The sequence below is a fragment of the Chrysochloris asiatica genome, unplaced genomic scaffold (genome assembly GCF_000296735.1).
Source record: "Chrysochloris asiatica unplaced genomic scaffold, ChrAsi1.0 scaffold00173, whole genome shotgun sequence".
Lineage (NCBI taxonomy): Eukaryota > Metazoa > Chordata > Mammalia > Afrosoricida > Chrysochloridae > Chrysochloris > Chrysochloris asiatica.
The window spans coordinates 64,853-79,541 of NW_006408691.1; the positions used below are offsets into that span (position 1 = coordinate 64,853).

The 14,689-nt window shown below is 52.6% G+C and overlaps 1 protein-coding gene across 1 annotated transcript in view; it reads right to left on the reverse strand.

Moving 5' to 3' along the window:
* Positions 1–2,801: 2,801 nt before the first annotated feature.
* Positions 2,802–14,689, reverse strand: part of SUGP1 (SURP and G patch domain containing 1) — a 19,033-nt gene continuing 7,145 nt past the window's right edge. Inside the window, exons 3-14 of the mRNA XM_006871690.1 lie at positions 12,013–12,116; positions 11,155–11,382; positions 10,154–10,277; positions 9,830–9,930; positions 8,895–9,018; positions 7,046–7,422; positions 5,727–5,833; positions 4,985–5,162; positions 4,553–4,659; positions 4,000–4,145; positions 3,099–3,228; positions 2,802–2,828 (exon numbers count right to left, since the gene is read on the reverse strand). Coding sequence (XP_006871752.1) covers positions 2,802–2,828; positions 3,099–3,228; positions 4,000–4,145; positions 4,553–4,659; positions 4,985–5,162; positions 5,727–5,833; positions 7,046–7,422; positions 8,895–9,018; positions 9,830–9,930; positions 10,154–10,277; positions 11,155–11,382; positions 12,013–12,116 — 1,753 coding nt within the window. The remainder of the gene's footprint in view (positions 2,829–3,098; positions 3,229–3,999; positions 4,146–4,552; positions 4,660–4,984; positions 5,163–5,726; positions 5,834–7,045; positions 7,423–8,894; positions 9,019–9,829; positions 9,931–10,153; positions 10,278–11,154; positions 11,383–12,012; positions 12,117–14,689) is intronic.

The window sequence follows — 14,689 nt, forward strand, 5'->3', positions numbered from 1 at the left end:
GGCGGCTGCGCAGGGACCTCGGTACGGACTCCTGGGTGCTCGGTTTGGCAGCGCACCTGGGAGGGGGGCCCCGCCCCGCACAAAGGTCGACCCCCACCCGCGCCCGGGCGCCACGGTAGCCTGCAGGTCCGCTCCTGGGGAGCCTCCGAGACGCCGCGCCCCGCCTTCCTTGACGGTGACCCGCCTCTCTCCCCTCCCCCTCAGCGCGGCCCCTCCCCCCTGCCTCTGTCCCCCAAGCCCGTTTCCAAATCAAAAGCTAGAAGACCGCGCGGGACACTTGTGCTCAGTTGCCGTGGCTGCTCTGGGCCTCCGGCTCCCCAAGTTCGTTCTGGGCGTATTCGTTCCTAAAGTCTCTCCTGCTCTTAGGCTTCCTTGTGCCCTTTGTCCTAAGGTATTAGCATCTCGACCCGGAAGGCGATTCCACCTCCGGCAAGCCCCACAGCACCCCCATCCATTCCATTGGATCATGAAGTGGTATGGGTTTAGAACCCCATCCCAGAGCCTAAATGAGCCTGTTTGAGTCTTATATCCTAAGGCCACCCTAAACACCATGTTGGGATTTCTGAGATTCCTTACATGGGGCTCTGACACCACAGAGGCACCAGGCATGAGGGGAAAGGTGAGGTGGAACCAGTTGGTGAATTTGGGTAGTGGTCCTGGAGAAAGAAAAACAAGGCCACCCACAGGGATGGGTTTGGGAGACCCCAAACTCATGTAACCAATGGGGACGGGGTCAGCTTATAAAAAGAGGGATGTTGCTCTCTGATAGGTGTCATGGGAGATTGGACCTGGCCAGTGTGGGAAGTCACAGGATGTGGCCGAGTAGGTAGGGTCCTTGTCCAGGCTGGGTCCCATGTAAGTATCGCACTTCTGTTTTTGTTACTATGGCTATCTCCATTGCCAACTGTGAGCAAGAATTCAGGAAGATAAAACTAATTGTTATAGATTCTATCTTCTATACATATGTATAAGGAGCGTAGTGGTTATGAATCGGGCTGTGAACCTTGAAGTCAGCAGTTCAAAACTACCAGCTGTTCCGAGAGAGAAAGATGAGGCGTTCTGCTCCCGTAAAGATTGACAGTCTTGGAAACCCTGTACAGGGTCACTATGAGTCAGAACCAACTCCACGGCACATAAACAACATACATATGTATAGACCCGCTGGTTCCAGCTCTATGTGAGCTGGATCCGTCCTAAAAGCAAGGCCACTGGAAGTTCGTGCTCCTACAGGACTATAGTTGGAAAACTCTTAGCTCTCCCCTCAGGGCTGGCAATTTCAGGCAGCCTGCAGGATGCCACCCCAACCCCATTCTTCCCATGCCCTGCTGTTTGAGGACCTGGAGCACAGATGGAATGTTTGTAGAAGGGCCTGACTTTGCACACGGTGTCCCAGGCCTGCACACTCATGGTTCCAAGAGCCCCCCCACCCCCCCCAACCAGGGAGTAAAGTCCATGACTGGAGCCTGGTGAGCCTCCCAGGACCTACCCTGGAACTTATGGCTGCCCTGCATTGTCTTGAGTTCCTGCCCCAGTGCCCTGGGTAGTCCCAGGCTGATATCCTGCCCCAGTGTCCTATGTCCAGTCAGGAGACTGGGTGTCTTGAGCATTAGCACAGCTTCAAGTGGGCCCTTCCCTGAAAACTTCCTCCCACATCCCTCCATGGAAATGCTCCCAGGCAGCCTCCTCTGTGATACCCCAATCCTTCCCTGTATTACTGAGGAGCCACATAGATCATTTAGGGGTTCACTACCACCTCCCCATCCAGCTGCGGTTCCTGGCTGACAATGAAGACATGTCTGCAGGCTGCTTGGAGCCCAGACCCATCTGGTCCCTCAGTGAGCAAAACCTGCTAAGGACAGTAGGTGGGGTACCCCAGATGGCTAGGTCTTGTTCCAAGTGTGGCTTGCAGACCCGTGGAGCTGGGGACCCGCTTACCTCCCAGATGCAGTTAAGTACAACTCTGGCTTCACCCAACCACCCTGAGATTCACTGCTCTGAGGCCCCTGAGTGGGTGGAATGGCATCTTTCCTATGACCATCATCAGTAAAGTTCTACATGTTCATCACAGACACTCACTCCCCACCAAAGTCATGAGCCCCATGACCCACTTGTCCACCACTTTAATAAACGCTATGGTGTCCACACCAGGCATAGACCTCCATTGATTGCGTCACAGCTACCAGAGAGAAGGAACCCTGTAGGAGGGTCCCTGGGAGAAATCTGAGGACATGGGAAGAGGTGCGCACTGGGGCTCCATGGCTGCCCATTCCACAGGTCTGAGGGGAAACTGGGCCTTCCCAACCTTTCTCGTCTCCCAGGATAAGGCTGTGTGGACAGCAACCTTTCTCTGTCCCCTCTGTGAAGAGAGACAGAGAGCTGTGTCCTCCCCATTAACCCAACCAAGGCTGAGCAAGGAGTGCAGACTCCCTGAGCATCTTGGGATTCCTAAGGTGCTGGAGAGTATTCAAAACATATCCCATCTGGCTTGCCCTGGCCCCAAAACTAAAGAATAGTAAGGTTGTAGTGGAGGGCAGGACCAGGCTGAGGAACAGGAGGGTGATGGAGGGCAGGTCTGGCCCCTTGGCTGAGGAACACAGGGTTGTGGTGGATGGCAGGTCTGGCCTCATGGATGAACAGAGGGTTGTGGTGAACTGCAGACCTGGCCCCGAGGCAGGCTCCCAGTGGGGCTTTAATATACATCACAACACTCGCAACGACAGGAGGGCAGGCAGACACGCAGGCTGCAACGTTCCAGGGTCCAGGACAGTCCTTCAGGAAGTAGTGTGAATACTGGCAAATACTCAGTAGTAAGGCCGCCGGGGGTTGTTCTATAGAGGGTAAACAAAGTCGACTTAATACTGAAGTCTGATGGCAGTCCCTTCCATTTGGAACCTTCCAGGGGCAGCTGAACTCATATCCTCAGGATGGAACAGGAGGGAAGGGGGCTTTGGGGAGGAGGAGTCCAATGCAGGCTGACCCAACGGGTCTGGTGAAGAGTGAGGGTGGAGGGGTTGCTGGAGACCTGGCCTCCCCTCCCATGGGGTCGAGAGCAATGAGAGACCTTGTCATGAGTGGCGAGAACGAGCAGGGGTACACACCAGGGGATTAGGCCGGAACCTGTAGGCCAGCATCATCCTTTTGCGAAAGGCCTCGTACTCATCATCCTCTTTAGAAAGCTCAGCTGGCCGGTCAATACCAAAGCCAGCGCCATCCACGGCAGTAGTGCCCCTGCAGGAAAGGGGGCAGGTGTAAACACTGGGCCTAGGGCGGGGGGCATATTAGCACCAACACACACCTCAACTGGGTCTCAGCAGGGGTACCATGCTAGGCTGGATGTACAGACATCAATATGCATGGACACCCCAGAAACAGCAGCTAGGGTGTAACCTAGGCCTTCACCTCCTTCCAGCCCATCTTCATAAGCTGCTGGTACCCAATGTTCCCGCCACCAGCTTGAACTCCTGAGCAGTCAGGCTCATGGCCCTCAATGCCCTGCAGGGCACAGGTGCCATCCGGCCTGAAACCTCTGCCCTCATTCATGGGAGACAATAGGAGCCAGCTATTAAGGACAGAAAAGGTGTTTCCTGCCTACCCCTCACTTGCAACAAGGACAGCCTGCTTGCCCCCCTTTCCTTGGTGGAGAATAATAACAATGCCTCAGCCAGGTCAGCAGGACCAGCATGCCCCCGTGGGAGCATTTATACATATATGTACGTATGTCCACTTGGTCTGAGTGAACACAGGAAAGAAAGCGCAGAATGCACCTTGGGGTGGGAGGGGCTGAAACTGAATGACTCTCCCGCAGCACACCTCATTTTGGACAGTGTGCAGCAGGTCGCTGCCATTGCCTTGTCTAAGAAGAAAAGCTATAACAACGGGGTGAGGGCAAGAGGAGAAAGGGCCCTTGTGCTTGGCCTAAGCTCCTCCTCCATCCAGTGCACTCACTTGCTCATGGGGTTCTTAGTGCCCTGGCCCCTCACCCGCTACCAGTGCACTCACTTGCTGACGGGATTCTTGATGCCCTGGCCCTCAGACCCTAGGCCTTCGCCTTCCTTCCAGCCCATCTTCATCAGCATCTGGTACCCAATGTTCTCCACCGTCAGCTTGAACTCCTTGTACTCCGAGTAGTCAGGTTCACGGCCCTCCTGCAGGGCACAGGTGCGATCAGTCACCAAGCCTCTGAGACCTGCTCCAGCCAACTTCCCACTTCTGTCCTCACTCTTCTGGACAACACCCACCTGTCCCTCACCCAAGGTTGTGGGGTGCCTGGGTGCTAAGCTCCTGGCAGCTGAGACTGGACAGTGACAAACCCCACAGGCTTGCCCATCATAGGGGACAAGAGTCTGCTGCACAGGTTGCTCAACAAAGACCCTGCATGGCTCTGCCTCGCCAGCCCAATGACCCTAGGTGGGAGGGCACCAAGCTTGTCTACAGAGGTCAGTCCACAGGCCTATCAAGATGTACTTCCTTTGCCTGTATATGCACTTAGCTGGTGCAACTGGAAGCAAGTGTCCTGCAGCCCCAGAACATTCCAGTCATGGGTACCCCTTACCTTCAGGGCCTTGAAGGTCTCCATGAACTTCTCCAGTTCATCTGGTGGCAGGAAGTCTCCGATGAAGTGCTTGCCCCGGCCCATCTTGGTTAGCTGTTCGGCCCACTCTGCCGGGGGGAGGAGGAGTAAGAACGGAAGAAAAGGGGAGGGTGCACGTGGCTACAGCTCACTCTTGTAGCTTGTCCTCTGTAGCCACTAAACACATGCAGAGATCTCTGTTTGACGGGAAGTCACCATGGACACCGATGCAGGGGCCTCCAGCCAGGGTAGGCATTGGATCTGGACCCACACAGAGTGCCCAGCCTGTCTGGCGAGGAGTGAGGCCCAGATGCCCCATGGAGCTCCAGCAGCACCACGGAGCCCCATCTACACCCAGCTCCATCCTGCTTGTCTACCCCCCACCTCCAAACCACCCTACTCTGCCCCACCCACCCCGAGTCTTGTCCATCTCCATGCGCCGCAGCTGGTGCTCCCAGGTGCCCAGCTCGCTGTCCACCTCCTCATCACTGTCATAGGCATGCTGGTGCTGCTGCAGCGCCTTCTCCCACAGCAGCTGCATGTCCTGCATGGCGCGCTTGTGCTGCATAATCATGTCATACATTTGCTGCATCTAGGGGGTAACAAGGGGGTAAGTGAGCCCCCACACTATATTCTCTGGGTCCCAGCATCTGCCTCCCTCAGAGCCCAGCTTTGGCCTCTGGAGAAGTTGAAGGTGACAAGCCATTGCCCTGTAGTGCCCCCAGAAGCCAGCAGAGAGGTCACCCAGGCTGTGGGGTCCTTGGTCAAGCTAGGCTCTCATTCAACACCACAATCCATCATCTGGTGGGTGCTGACCAGGCTTCTGAAGGAAGACTGTGGAGAGGATTCCAGTCTTGCTGGTGGGAATGCCCTAGAAGGACTGCCCAGTGGTGGCTGGCAGACGGAGCACCCAGTGGCCAAGGAGCCCCCCCCCACTAAGCGTGGCTCCCCACAGCACAGGAGCCATGGCTCTGACTGCTGCAATAAGGAGTGCTTCCTGAACTGACCACTCCTGGGGCCATGCCTACTCCAGACCCAACATCTGCCCCGACACCACCAACCCCATCCCCCACCTTGATCCTGCATCCACCTTGCCACTGCACTGTCCTCTGTGCCCACTCCATCCCTCATGCTCTGCCCCTGCTGCTGGTGGTACCTCCTGCTGCTCCTTCAGCTGCTTCTTCTGAGCATCTGACAGCTCTGTGACACCCACCAGGCCCACTGGCTTCCCCTTCTCGTAGCCAAGCCCCTTGAGGTCCTGAACTGGAGACAAGACACAGGATTATCAGAGCTGAAGAGTCCAGTGTGGCTCCAACATGCAGCTGAACCTGTGCAGGGACTGTTTACACAGCAGTGCCCTCATGGTGGCTTGTCACATGGGCACTGATGGTATGCGATGACCATGGCAGAGGTCTCTGTGCTTTCTTCTGTTTTGTTTCCACAATGGCCCCTCATGGCAAAGTGTACATTCCCCGATGCTCCACACGTGAGCACTAAAACATACAGAGGTTTGGGTCTTATGCCTAGTCACCTAGCCACAGAGAAGTGGGCCAGGGACTTTGTATAGCAACACAGGAGAGCTGAGGTACACATGTGAACATGTGTGAGCACATGTATGAAAGTAAGCATACATGCATATACCAGTGAGTGTACATGTACGTGTGTACGGATACACTTGTGAGTGGTCAACTGTATGATTATACATATACAAGTGCAAGCATTTCAGAGTACATTACAGCAGGCATGTATGCCTGTACATGTGATTGCACCTGATTGTATGAATATGAGTATGTATATGTGCACGGATAGGAGCGTGTATGAATACACGTGTGAGCGTGCATGCATGTTATGTGTGTGTCTACATGAAACCAGTCCTACTTACTAGCAGACATGTGATACAGACACACATGGACTGGGTCTAGCAAATGGCTCAGCCTTGCAGCTCCATGAGCTCCTTTGGGGGAGGCAGCCAGCTGTTCTTAGAGCAACCAACATTTAACTTGGTATGGGCTTGAGGACTTGGTGGATACCAGGGCCCCACCTGGGAAGCAGCAGTCACTGCCCTGTGGAGGTGGCTTCCTGCAGAGAAGCCAAGCTGTGGGTGTAGAAGCCCCTGGTGGAGCAAGGTGAGCTGAGCCACCTCCCAAGAATGCTACACTGCTCCTGAGCACCTGGACTTCACACCAGGTGAGGCCAATGACGGAAACCTGGAGACAGCGACCTTGGTACCAAGGCACCTTCACCAGGCCTCCGAGGTGGCCTGCTCAGAGGAGCTGAAAAGACCTCAGGCATGGGTTGAGAGATGTCAGTTGGCCTTTTGAGCACTTGAACGCCAGCCCAGGTCCCTTCACCCTGGGGGAGCTGCTGTCTGAGCATCGATAAGACAGCTCGCAGATACCCCTCGACCCCTTATTGTTGATGGGTCTTACAATCTGATCTGCCCTCTTATGTGGGGACAGGGAGAAGGCAGCCCACCTGATAGTGGCGAGGGGGTGGCATCTGCATCTTTCTGCACCAGCTCAGCAGGTGGGAGCTCCACTTTTTCTTCTTCAGGCCCCCAACGACTCTTCCGCTTCCTCTTTGCAGTGGCTGTAGCGGTTGGCTTCCCAGGGACACTTGAGGCCAGGGCAGTGGTAAGTGCGGGGGTAGCAGAGGGTGCAGGGGAGGTAGATGAGGCAGGGCAAGCAGCAGTGGGGGTCATGGACCCTGAGGGGGTATCAAGGGGGCAGTGGCGCTTCAGGCCAGGGTCAGGAGCTGGAGGTGTATCTGTAGGAATGGCCTTGGCTCTCCGGAACTCCTCCAGCTTCATGCGGTAGTACTTGTACCCTTTGCTGTTGGGTTCATACAGAAAGCTGCAGAGGAAGAAAGCATGAGCAGTGACTGGCCCTGAACCCCCAACTGGACACCAGGCCATATTCCTGGTCACTGCATGTCATGACTTCCTGCCCCTCTGGCCCCCAGCGGCTGCTGGCTCTGCTCAGGGAACAGGTGACACACTCACAGACCTCATAAGCAGCCAAGACTCCTCCACCCTGCCCAAGTGGCACAAGCCCCCAGACCCATCTGGGTAGACACTCTATAATATGAGGACTCCTAAACCACCCAGAGGTGAGAGCCATCTGATGTCAGGAGAGGCAGAGGGTCTGCCAGGTGATTCTGCACATGCAAACAGCTATTGCTTGACTAGTAACCCTGGTGGCACTGTAAGATAAGCACTGGACTGCTATCCACAAGATTCACAATTCAAACCCACCAGATGCTCTGTAAAAGAACAGATGAGACTTTCTGCTATCATAAAGATTCAGAGTCTCAGAAACCATCAGGGTCACTATCAGTCAGAACCGGCTTTGTTTTGAGTAAATGAAAGGTTGGCAGCTTGAGTCTACCCAGAGAACTGGAAGAAAGGCTGGCCTCGTGACCATCTACTCACAAATCAACTACTGAAAACCTTATGTAAGAAGCCCAGTTCTCCTGATATACATAAGGCAACGAGTCAGATTTGTCTTGAAGGCAACTTAAAATCCTGATGTGGTGCTGTGGGATAGATAATGAGCTGGAACACAAGGGGGCTGGTTCAAAGTCACCAGCAGCTCCTCAGAAACCCCGTACAGGGCGGCTATGAGTCGGAATAGACTTGACAGCACTTAACAATAATAATATAATAGATGTTAACCAGGGGAATCAGACAGTGGCCTATGCGATGGGAATCATCAGGGAGACTCTCCCTGAACTGGGGATGGGAGCACAGTGGGTTAAGTGTTGCGCTATTAACAGCAAGGTCAGGTTCAAACCCACCAGCTGCTCCTCAGGAGAAAGATGTCAAGATTTACAGTCTCAGAACACTTCTAAGAGGAGTTCTAGTTTGTCCTATAAGGTTAAGAATTGGAAGCAACTTGATGACAGCGGTGTGGAGCTAGGGAGGCTCCAGCCCACGGCACCCCTCTCCAGACTCCAGACTCCAATACTCACGGCCTTGGGCAAGCTATCCATCCCCCAGGCACCCAATGTACCATACACCTGACATCTTCAGGCAGCAGCCCCCAACCAGCCCTAGTTGCAGAGTTGCCTAACCTGGTCCTCGTACCTCAGTCTTATTTCCACCAGCACCCTGCCAACATCTACTTCTGCTTGCCATCTCTGACCAACCTCCACAGCTGCTAACAAGGACTCATGAGAGCACAATGGCCAGATTCTCCTTGGCTCCAGTCCCTCCACAGGCCCATGAGTGGACACTTCTGAACTGCAGGTGCTTGGCCTTGCCCGCCCAGCCTGGCATCCCACAGCCCAATGTGCCCCTGCACCTCATCTCATGCTGCCCCTTCACCTGAAGGCCTGGTTCTCACGGTTGTTCTGGAGGGCAATGGTCTCCACCTCTGGACCCCCGTCTGCTATGAACTTGGCCAACTTTTCTGCAAGGTTCTTGGCCTCTTCGTCCTCTGGGGGTGAAACTTTAAGCAGGCTGTCAGTACTGAGCGCAATGCACCACACCCAACAGCCTAACTTCTGCTAAGAACCCTGTGGCAACTCGAGGGGCTCATCTTAGGAGCAATGCAAAGAAAAACAGCAAATGGGAGTCAGATTACTGCACAAGATCACTGTCAGTCAGCATTGAAGCACCAGGCCCCACCCCCTAGTCCAGGATGAACACAGTGGCATGGGATGTTCCTGCCCCACACTGGCAGTGACACTGGGTTAGCCTGATGCCTCCTGCCCCCATCCTGGGTCAGTGTCATGGTACCTCCGCCCCAACCCTGGCATGCAGGTTAGGTCTGGGCCAGGGAAATGAGACCCATCTTGGATGGGATGTCATAAGGTGGGAACAAGCCAGTTCTCCTCTTCTGGTAAGAGGGTCAAGGCAAAGGACCATGAACCAGTAAAGGAACTTTGCCTCCTTCCAGCCGCAACTGTCCACTTCACCCAGCATTCCTAACGGCCTTGGAGGTCACCCCAAACCCCAAACCCCACTGGCTGAGTGTTCTCTGGCTCCAGGAGTGTCTTGTGGTTGAAGTGCTCAGCCCATGAGGTAGTCATTAAACAACCAACAAACGGGAACTCAATCCTCCACTGTGCCTTTCCCGAGCAATGCCCTGTACCCAGCACAGCTAAACCCCATGTCACCTGACTGACCCCACAGTTCTGGAGGCAAAGGACAAGGATCCAGCCCGATGCTAGGGGCCCTGATTCCACAATGGGCACAGTTTCCCATATGCCTCCCAAGCCCTTTCTCGCCCCTTCTGGGCTCTGCACTGCCCCACTGACCTTTCTGAGTAGCCACCTGCAGCTTCCGTGTCTCCTTCTTCATTTCAGCCACCTTCTTTCGGTAGTAGAGAAACTCCCTGCTGTTCTTATCATGCAAAAACCTGGAGAGGGTTTGAGAGAGGAGAGGGTCTGAGTGACGGAAGAAAACGGGACACCTGCTTTCTGGCGATGCCATGCACAGAGCAAGCTGGCAGGATCCCAAGTGACGTCTCTGCACTGCACCGTACACCCACACTCCAGCACACCCTCATCCCAGTAACCTCCATGACGGTGTTGCAGCTCAGCAAGGAGATGGCACCAGCCCCTTGCCCCAAAGACACTCACGAGAAGGCGGGGTTGTCCTTGTAATCCTCCATGGCCACCTTCTCTAGCTCGGGGCCGCCTTCCGCCACAAAGCGGGCCAGTTTCTCTATCACTTTCCGAGTCTCGACTCCCTCTGGGGGTGAAACTTTAAGGAGGCTGTCAGTACGGGGGTTTAACTCACACACCCACAGTCAACAGGCATACTTTCTCTGGGGACCACAATGACAGAGGGTGGGAAGAAGAGGGTGAGATTCAGGGCATCAGTGTCGGTCTGTGCACACAGTATCAGGAACACAGGGTGATCTGCAAAGTCACCATGAACACACAGAGAGGGTGCCCCAGGCCGTGTGCCTCCCAGAGGCTGTTGTGTCACACAGGGGCCATGCGTCTCCTGAGGTCATGCTCCCTGGACCAGGAGACCTTAGAAAATATGTATATTCTTGACTCTTTTTTTGGAAGGATTAAATTTTTTCTTTTATTTACTGTATTTCAGTATCCTAAATTGGTTCCCTTTCACCTTCCTTTCTAACTGGGGAGGCCCCAAAAAACCAAGGGAGACCGCCCTCATCCACCTCTATCAGTTTCAGGCACGAAGCTAGTCTCTGTTCTGTTCAGACCCTGGCACTGCCCACTAAGCACAGGTGTGAGGCTTTCACAGCATGGGAACATGCTGCTACCAACCCTGTGTTACAGGCAGCCAGGTCCGGTCGTCTAGCACTCGGTGTCCCAGGGCTCAATCTGAAGGTGGGCCAGGGTACATGCAGCGAGATGCGTCATGGAGACCAGCCACCTTCCTCTAGCACAGCAGGAAATGCTGCCACCTGTTCACTTACACTTTTGTCCTAACTATGGGAGCAGTGACCCATGGCCAGGCATGGCACTCGTGGGCCTCTGCCAGCATAAGGGGACCCCATGCCCCACCACCCCTCAGCTGGGTCTGCCCAGGTCCCACTCAGTGCTCCCCTTTCTCAGAGCACGGTCTCGGGCTATTGCCCCGACCAACATCTCTGCCCTGCACCTACCTTTGATTTCTAGCCATTGCTCATAATCCTCCTCGTCATCATCATCTGGGGACTGGAAGACGCTTGGCCGAGTGGCCACAGGGAGCTGCTTAGCATGTGAATATGTCTTCCCTAGGCCTGGTGGGCCACTCAGACCCAGGCTTGCTTGCTTGCTGATCCGGAGGGGCCTCCTCAGGGTGCTGGGGGTAGGTGTGCTCGGGGGGGCATTGGCTGTGCTGGGGGGAGGATCTTAAGAGAGGAAGGAAGGTCCCATTAGACCCAAGTCCACACACTCAGAGTCACCCAGAAGCACATGTAAGTAAAGTACCTATTTTACAGATGTGACTACTGAGGCTCACCAAGCTGGACTTGTCATGATCACCTGCGAGTGCTTGGGCTTTGTGGACAGAGCTCTCCCTGGACATACAGACCCACCCCTGCAGTCCAGAAGGAGACCACATCCTTCAACTGCCACTGCCAAGCTACTGTCACTTTCACATGGCATGAGTCTGGACTGTCATGGGAAACTGACAGCAGCTGCGTATCAATGGCTCACAGAAGGTGACCAGCTGCAAACATGGGCAGCCCTGAGGCTTGGTCTTGCTTCAACATAGCCCTCATTGTTCCTGTGGGCCAAAGGCCCACACCCCTGCCCTGCACACAAGTTCCTGTCTGCATTCCTAGCTGGGGAAGTGCAGTCCAGGTTGGGACCAGCTATTTCCAACCAAGGCAGACTGGGTCCTTAAGTCCAATCCTTCTAGGTCTCAGTTTCCTCTTGAATGGAAGGAATTAGTGTGGTGGGGACTTGGGGGTGGTCTGCCCTCCAAGAAGGTGTGGTTTGGGTAGGGGCCCTGGGAGCTCAGGGACAGCCTCACTCACCTGTGCTGGTCTGTGCCTTCTGCAACTTCAGAAACTGCTGCAGAAAGCTGCCGTCGTTGGCAAACTTGTTGGAAATGGAGGAAGAGTCATGTGCATTTGTGATTCTAGACCCAAGAGTGAGAGAGGACAAGGGTGAGCAGGGGTTGGAGAGGTAGGTCAAGCGTCATCACAGCTCCACACCCACCTAACTTGGCCCCTATAGGGATTAGGGGTCTGCTGTGACGCGCAGGAGCAGGGTTCTAAGTAAGAGGTTGGGAACATTCTGTTCAAGGAAAAAAACCACGATGTGAACTTACACCATCTCTGCCTGTGCTAAGCATCCTCAGGTCTAGATGCCTGGCCCCTCAAGACTGGTTCCTGTGATGTGTGTGTCCACCTTTCCTGTGCCTCTGTGCCCTGAGTGGTTTAAACATCAGCCTTCCTGGCTAGAGGTCTGGGTCTCTCCCTGCATGAATGTGACCCCAGTGTACACCAGCACCTCTAGGTGTGTCACACATGTGCCAGAAAACATTAGTATTCTCCTGGTGGGAGGCTTACAGTTACTTTATCTCTATTCGTTCTACTCTCCCATTATTTCTGCTTGTTTGGCAAAGGTATGCTCCACTTTTCAAATGAGGCAAACTCAGGGATCTAAATACTTGGAATTAAAACTTAATTCTTCCTCTCTCACAAGAGACTCATTTGGAAAATCAGAAATGTAGAAAGCATTTGGAAATGTAGGAAACAAAGGGGCAAACCCCCACAAAGTCCCCACCTCAAAACAGCCACTATTCCCACTTTGGAATATTTACTTTGCCTCTAAGATACAAGTCAGAGGAAATGAGGCTGCACCTACAATCCCACACACCTGCTACTTCCGTTCTTTCCAGAATATACCATTGTGCCAATCTTAAGAGATGCTCACTCACAGTCTGCCACATGGACTCACCCAGGTACATGGTAAAAGCTCACGAGGCCCATGGGCTAGCACTTGGTTTTAAAATTAATTTTTATCCTCCTAGAAATCTGCTCTTATGAGCAGAAAATCCAGAACAACCTAAACAACAATCAGGAATGTTGATTAAGCAAGTCACAGGACATCCAGAGGACAGATGGGACTGAACCTGCGAAGTCAATGCCCTAAAGCAAAAGTGGTCAGGTACAACTTTAAGTAGACAACAAAGCAACAGAGTATAAAACCAACAATGTGGATTGGCACAATGGCAGCAGCAATAGGTTCAAGCATAGCACCAATTGTGAGGTTGGCACAAAACTGGGCAGTGTTTCATTCTGTTGTGCATAGGGTCTCTATGAGTCTGTAGCATCTTGATGGCACCTAACAACACTATGCTGCATATACCAAGTTAAGTCAAGAAGTACTGCTACTAATGTTCCAGTCATACATACAGAGTCAGAAAGGAATTTATTCTAAACTAAGTGTATTTCCACATATTGTTTTAAATATGCGTGGTGGTAATGGTACTGGGCCGTTGAGTAGGTTCCAACTCATAGTGACCCTGCACAAGGTTTCCGAGGCTGTAAATCTTTACGGGACCAGAAAGCCTCATCTTTCTCCCATGCAACAACTGGTAGCTTTAAACTGCTGACCTTGAGGTTTAGCAGCTCAATTCATAATTATTACTCTACCAGAGCTCCTTTTAAATATGCTTAGTTTAGAATAAACTTTAAAGGAATTAAAGAAGAGGTTATAACTGATAAACAGTATGGTCCTGCCTAAGTAAAACAGATTGGCGTTGAGAATTGTTAGGAAAATACATCAAAACACAGCGGCTGGCTGTATTAGGGTCATGGGTAATGATATATTCCCCCTCCTCTAGATTTTCCAGATTTTCTACCGAGCATCTGAGTTATTGTTTAGGTTATTTTAAAAGAAAGAACTAAGATGTTATGACTGATAAACAGCTCTCAGCATTAGAAGAGCAATGCCCTACAGCACTGATCTTGCCCCTTCAGATCTTTTGTAATCAAAACTCAAATATTTAAAAGGAATATGATTTGAGTCCCTTAAGGACTCCAAAATTGCTGCTTTGATATGGTACGAATCGAAGAGTGCAGAATTCTTCAGGGAAGAACTAGAGAGATGAAAACTCCATCCTCAGAAGTGTAGAGATCTAGATATGTCAAGGAACAACAGATGAAGGGTATGTCAAGAAATCAAAGGTTCAAAGAGGAAACCAATCCATAAGACTAATAGTCCACAGGAACCACCGCCTCTTCTAACCTGAGACCAGAAGAATTAGATGGTACCCGGACACCACTATCAACTGTTCTGACCATGGACACAATCGAAGGTCCTAGATAGAAGACAAATGTGGAACAAAACTCAAATTCCTTAAAAAGGTCAAACTTACTAGCTCTACAGAGACTAAAAGAACCCTGAGACTATCATCTTAAGATAACCTTTGAATGTGGAATTAAAAGTTATTTCTGCAGGTCATCTTTCAGTTAAATTTTAATATAAACAGTATTACTCAAGAATAATGAGCTCCCTTAAGCAATGAACTATATGAGACCAAACACTTAACATTTACTCAAAAGTAAATGGTGTGCAAAAGCTCTCCAGTATGGATTCCAGCCTGACTAATTCGAACCTATAGCGAGCGGACAGCCACTTCTCCATCTTTGGAGCGAGCGTGCCTGAGGGAGCCAGCATTCACCGAAGACCCACCTGAAAGAG